At 35.9% G+C, this 6,398-nt stretch overlaps 1 protein-coding gene across 4 annotated transcripts in view; it reads left to right on the top strand.

Annotated features, from left to right (window-relative positions):
• The window catches only part of tna (Zinc finger MIZ domain-containing protein tonalli), a 75,788-nt gene extending 70,537 nt beyond the window's left edge, over positions 1-5,251 (top strand). For all 4 annotated transcript variants that reach the window (XM_043030915.2, XM_043030914.2, XM_043030913.2 and 1 more), the window contains 8 exons: positions 1-85; positions 187-397; positions 553-887; positions 1,008-1,300; positions 1,443-1,828; positions 1,954-2,065; positions 2,618-2,793; positions 3,168-5,251. The exon at positions 1-85 is cut by the window's left edge and continues 51 nt beyond it. In XM_043030915.2, the coding sequence (XP_042886849.1) occupies positions 1-85; positions 187-397; positions 553-887; positions 1,008-1,300; positions 1,443-1,828; positions 1,954-2,065; positions 2,618-2,793; positions 3,168-3,353 (1,784 nt within the window). In that variant the 3' untranslated portion in view covers positions 3,354-5,251. The remainder of the gene's footprint in view (positions 86-186; positions 398-552; positions 888-1,007; positions 1,301-1,442; positions 1,829-1,953; positions 2,066-2,617; positions 2,794-3,167) is intronic.
• Positions 5,252-6,398: the final 1,147 nt, after the last annotated feature.

Here is a 6,398-nt window from a genome sequence, read left to right as displayed (position 1 = left end):
AGCCTTTCAGATTGGAGCATAATTTAGCTGTTTCCAATCATGTCTTCCACCTCAAACCCACCGTTTATCAAACCTTAATGTTCAGGTATATAAAATGAGGATTTAGATTTTCTTTATTCTATTGAAATTTGCAAATATATATATATATTTTTTTCTTTTTACTGAAATCAAAATGTATATTCACAGATCAGATCTAGAACTCCAGCTTAAGTGTTTCCACCATGAGGATCGGCAAATGAACACAAACTGGCCAGCCAGTGTCCAGGTTTCCGTCAATGCAACTCCTTTGAACATTGACCGAGGGGAGCAGAAAAATTCACACAAACCTCTATACATCAAGGGAGTTTGCCAGCCTGGAAGAAACACCATTCAGATTACTGTGACTGCATGCTGTTGTGTAAGTTTCTGATTTAGGAAGACAAATCTAGTGACATTTGTATTCATCTTTTGTTAAATAGATGGCTCTCTTTTCATGATATTAAGATGTATATAATGTCATACAGTATTTTTATATAATCCCCTTCTCATCTAATATTCCTTGTTTCTTTCCAGTCCCATCTATTTGTGCTACAGTTGGTGCACAGACCTAGTGTCAGGTCAGTACTACAAGGCCTCTTACGGAAGAGGATGTTACCTGCTGAACACTGTGTTACAAAAATCAAGAGAAACTTTAACTCTGTGGCTGCCACGAGTGGTACATTAAATAGCTCTGAAGGTGACGGAGTAGAACAAACTGCGATCAAAATCTCCCTAAAGTGTCCCATTACGTTCAAGAGGATAACACTGCCAGCAAGAGGCCATGATTGCAAACATATACAGTGTTTCGATCTTGAGTCGTACCTTCAGATGAACTGTGAAAGAGGAGCATGGCGATGCCCAGTCTGCAAGTGAGTATTGTTCTTATTTCTAGCCTAAATTTATTATCCCATGTTTAAAGGTGTTTATGTATATATTGTAAAGGTATGTAATGTCTGGAATATCAACATTAATGTACCTTTCTCTTCCAGCAAAACTGCATATTTGGAGGGACTGGAAGTTGACCAGTATATATGGGGTATCATCACTACGCAGCAAAATGCCAATTCACCTGTTGATGAGGTTACTATGGATTCATCAGCATCATGGAGAGCCATGCATGGTTCAGGAATGCCTGGCACTCCAGGAGTTAAAGATGAGGACTCAGACACATGCATGAAGCGGTGGAACAAAGCCATGTCTCCAGGAAGTATGACTCTGCCTACCATGAGTAACATTGATATGGGGCAGTCCATGAGTCCATATGTACCTCCTGACATGAACAGTAAGTGTAAAGTCATCAGCCATCTTGATATTATGAGCATATCATCATTATTATTGTTATTATTATCATCATTAATACGATTGCAATGTTATTCCTGAAGTGATACAAGTATTGGTATCTAAAACATTCCATTCTCTTCCAGGCATTAACAATGGTTCTATGATGAACATGATGGGCATGGGAAGCAGTGGTAGCAGTGGACCTGGTATGTCCAGATCCACGTCTCAGTTTGACCTCAGTTCGCCTGACTTCACAAGTGGTGGCGGCCCACTCTCGCAACTGAGTGAGTCTGTCAACAAAATGGATCCCCTCGGAGCCATGGAAAAGTCAGTAAAGGACCAAATGGTTCCTCAGATGGGACCACCTCCACCAACCTCCTCCACCACTACCTCCACTTCCACAATGGCTGCTCCAACAGCAGCATCAACCACCACCACCACATCTTCCTCATCCTCTTCACAACCACTATGTTCTACCACCACTGCCACAACCACAACACCTACCACGCCAGCATCATCAACAACACAGGTAACCATCATTAAGAAACTTCAGTGAATAAAGACTCAAGTTGAAATCTAACCATTAAATACAGAATGACTATATGTATCAACTGGACATATTTACAACTATTTAATTAATTGATTTTTCCGCAGCCAAATGTAAGCAGTGGGCAGGGAATGCCTCACACGCCACACACACCACACACTCCTCACACGCCACACACCCCAGGAGGAGCTGGCGGTCCTCCTAGTGTCCCCTCTGCAAGTAAGTACATCAGCTTTTATATTATGAAAAAATGTGTATGTATTTATAGATAAATATCTGTGTGTATATGTGTTCTTGTAAATGTTCCTCTTTTCTGCCAGTTTACTAGTAATTATAATAATAAAACTTTCAATAAAGAGTAAATGATTTAAAAAGAAAGGCTATAATTTTGATAGGAGTAACAAGAAGAAATAAACAGTCTTTATAGAAGCATTGTTACAGTATTCTTAGTGAGTCTTTCTTAGATTGATTCTTATATAAGAATATGATCACATTGAACAAGTGGGCACTCATTTTCTGAAGAGTAAAGCCTCAATGTACAATGCTATTGTAGATTCAAAGGATAATGCTGTAAATGCACATTGTAATGATACTATATGTAGGTTCTGAATCAAATACAATTTAATTGGTTGATTTTGATAATGGACACATTTATTGGAGCTTAAAGTTAACTATTGTATCACCCACTAAATTTTGGACATAACACAACACTCAGTCAAAGGCTCCACCAGTTCAACTTTCCTTATTAACCAAACCCCTTTTTCCCCTCAGGTACCTGCAGCAACACATGTAACAGCAGCAGTACCAATAATACCAACACCAACAGTACCAGCAACAGTACTAGCACAGAGACACATAACACGTGTAACGAGATGACTGACCTTCCCACACTTAGTTTCGACCCCTTAGACGGAGATGGGTCAGGCCAGGATGGAATTGATGTTAGTGTAAGTATTCTCTTATCTTCTCTGGCTGTTTTTATAGTGTACTTTTACAGTTTCAGTATTCTATGTTTTCTATAGTAGAGTTTTTGGCCTTTTATGCTACTCTTGATTTCTGTGATTGTATAGCAGTATTTTTGTCTATATAATGTTGATATTAGATGTTAAAATTATTGAGATTATTCACTGAATGATTCACTGAATTCAAATAAATTCACTTTTTAAGATCGTATCTTGTGACTGTAGCAGAATAATTTGGTTTTGTTGGGGTTGTTTAGATCTTTTTTAGTTTGTTGTTTTTATCCTTTTTAAAGTTGCAATCAGGATGAACAGTCTGTATTAAGAAGACCTCATTTTAATTCCACAATCTTCTTTTACAGGTCTTCAACAGTGGAGTAGACCCAATGGACCCACTAGAATTGTTATCGTACTTAGAACAACCAGACTACAACACTCCGCCCTCCTCTGGCGCATCCTCACAAGGTCAGGGAGCAGGGAACACGCCTGCCGGTGCTGGACTATCCGCTGCCCCCGACACAGACGATATATTGGCACTGTTTGAGTAGTACATAATGAAGAGACTATAGTGTCAATACGGATAGAATTCAGGTGCTTGAACTATATGATTAAAAGTGTTTGTGATCACGTTAGACTACAGTCAAAACATGAAACAGTCATGATTTCTTTTCGAAGTGAGCAAACAGAAGAACTGTGATACTCAAACTGGATTTGAGAGAAACTTTAGTGCATATGCAGTCATCTCAGTGGAATGTATTTCACAGTCTTCATTCAAGAGAGAAATATAATGGGTAATCAAGTTAACAGTGAGACCAATGATACATGTTTGATGTGGTGTGTAAGCACAGTTTGACGCACATCTGGACAGGGAGTCATGCTGCAAGAATTAGCACAAGGATGTGTAGAAAAAAATACAGCTCGGATAATATGATTATTTTGTAGTCAGACCATACTGATGCATATTCTGATATGTAGAAATGACCAGTGTGATGGTGCAAATCATTTTAATGACCATTTGTAAAGCACAGGTTCCTCAAACTGTGTTTTATACTTGTAACACAGAGTATATCCTTATGCCAGGGTCTGTCAGAGGAGAGGATGTATTCCAAAGTAGCAAAAAAGTCCTTTTCATGTTTAACCCCAATGGGCTCCATGACGGTTACCCCAGTGAGTAGTTAGGTTGACAAGTTTAGTAGGATAATTATTGTGGCTATGCAAAGATGTCCACAGTAGTGTTGTTTCAAAATCAATCATGACATCAAAATGACAATGTGCATAATATTGTCTTAATTAGGAACTTGCAATTTTAGTCCATGTTTATTGTTTTGAGTTTTAGAACCTCAACAATAACATGAAGTAAAGCATGTATCTCCGTAGGTCCCCAGTCGCATGTAAATAAAAACTCTCGGAAGACCAAAATGAGAGTCTGAAGAAATCTGAATCATTCTGAATGATTGTCACATCATTATTGAGAGGCTCTTTAATTAAGTTGACATATTCAGAAGAAAAGGGGAGGGAGGGTGCATTTTGTGCAACTGCGAATGAGTCCCAAAAAATTTCTCTGAGTGTTGTTGTGAATGCAGTGTGATATTTCTGGCTGCACAGGTTTATGGGTGGTTTACTGTCTAGACGAATTATTGCATTTATTTATAGGGTAATCCCGTGTGCCTGTCAGCCTAATATGTGTAAATAGCTGTGTACAGAAATGTTCTTTTATTTATCTCACCTGGTCTCGCCCTTAGAGTCCTACGCATTGTCTAAGCTTTAATCCCCAGCTCTGTCTTCACCCACATGACCTGTAGGATACACGATCACATACAGTACACCACCGCAATTATTGACTCCTGCCCACCGCCCTGGTGAACCTTGGTGTTGGTTTGCCGTGGGTCGGTGGAGTCAAAACCTCAACCTGGCTATTATAGCGACTTTGGTTTCAGAAGATGTGTCTTTCATGTCAGCATTTTTATAGACATATGTATATTACATGTATTTTTTTCTTTCTTATTTATTATTATTATTTATTATGATTTTTTTTTCTTTCTTTTTTACATTTCATCATTACAATTTTTTTCTACATCTCTGTGTTCCTATCTATGATTAAGATTACATTATGATTCTTGGAAAGCTAACCTTCTTTTCTGAAATCAAAGTCTCCAGGCTTCATGCATACTCTGTTGACCGTCAGTGTAATGAAGCTTAAATGAAATGTTTAATTTTTATGAAAATAGATTTATGCACTTATACAGAATCACTGAAAGTGTTTTTATGTACTGTGTACAAAGAAAAATGGTTTAACATTGTGATCTCAAGATTGTCATTTTTAAAGTTATTTAGAGGAATTCATACAATGGATTTTTAAACAGTTAGTGACTGTCAGAGAGTTTGTGTAAGCCATCACTTCTCATGTAAACTGTACCAGAGAACTTAAGAGATAGTTTCTAACTCAGACGGCTTGTTTTATTTTTTCCCTAAACCAACTGGAGTAAACTTTTCGTAAAAAAAAAAAAAAAAATCTCCCTTTTTATGAATCCAAAATCTGGTCAGAAGCTGGACTATATTTTTATAAGGCTTCAGGTATATTTGGTACATTTATGAAAGTGAATTTATATATTTTGATTTAAACCATATAACATTCAGGTATGTTTTTTTTTCTCTCTCTCGATTTTTTATATATTTTTCTATATATCTTTTCAAGTATGGAGTTCTTTCATAAATGTCATGATAAACAATATATGCTTACTGAACATAATTAAATGGAAAAAAAAAAATCTTTCACAGACTGTATTTTTATACATTATTTCCTTGTATTTTTATGCCAAAATCCCAAAAGGTTGTGATTATTTCATTTCTTTGCTGAGTAATGGCTGTAACATGAAAAAAAATAACATTATATTAGCAATATGCTTTCACTGAGCTTGATAAATGTGAGCTCAGATTTAGCATTGTGTTTCTATAACCAATTTGCAATTATAATGAGCACAATTATAATTAGTAATTTATCCTGTTTATGCTATTAAATGGTGTTAGTTTCTTATTTAAAATCCTTACAACTGTTTTTGTTGTTAATAGTGTTTTTTTTTTTTTTTTTTTTTTTTTTTTTTTAGCGAGTCCTTTACCCACGGAAATTATTTATGATTTACCAATAAGGTATACAGTTTTTGCGTTTGTTTGTTTTCTTACATAAATACACATTAATATTCAAGTTATTTCACAGAATCTGCCTCGGAATGAATATAGAAGAATGACAAAACACCCTAACACGCTGATACTCTGGCAGAAAATAATGCTATACACAATAATGCTATTCTGTAGAGTTTATTTAATTGATGTGAATATAGAAAGCAATTTTATTAATATTTCTTTATAAGATTCTGAAGCTTCACCTTTTAAGGTGAATATATAATGTTTTCCTTCCATTGCTCAAATAATGTAAGATTTTCATACACAGAAGGTACCATTTTGGATCATTTCTATATACTTTCTTGAGTATGATTAAGAGTTAAAATAATTGCCTACTTTACTGAACTTGGTAAAAACTGGTCTTAATCATTATTTTTCAATATATACATATTTCCTATGGATTTATACAAAAT

The sequence above is a fragment of the Penaeus japonicus genome, unplaced genomic scaffold (genome assembly GCF_977035675.1).
Source record: "Penaeus japonicus unplaced genomic scaffold, GWHDUDI00000001_assembly GWHDUDI00000005, whole genome shotgun sequence".
NCBI lineage: Eukaryota > Metazoa > Arthropoda > Malacostraca > Decapoda > Penaeidae > Penaeus > Penaeus japonicus.
Note: the sequence above shows the minus strand (reverse complement) of the source record. Positions and strands in the feature narration are given on the sequence as shown.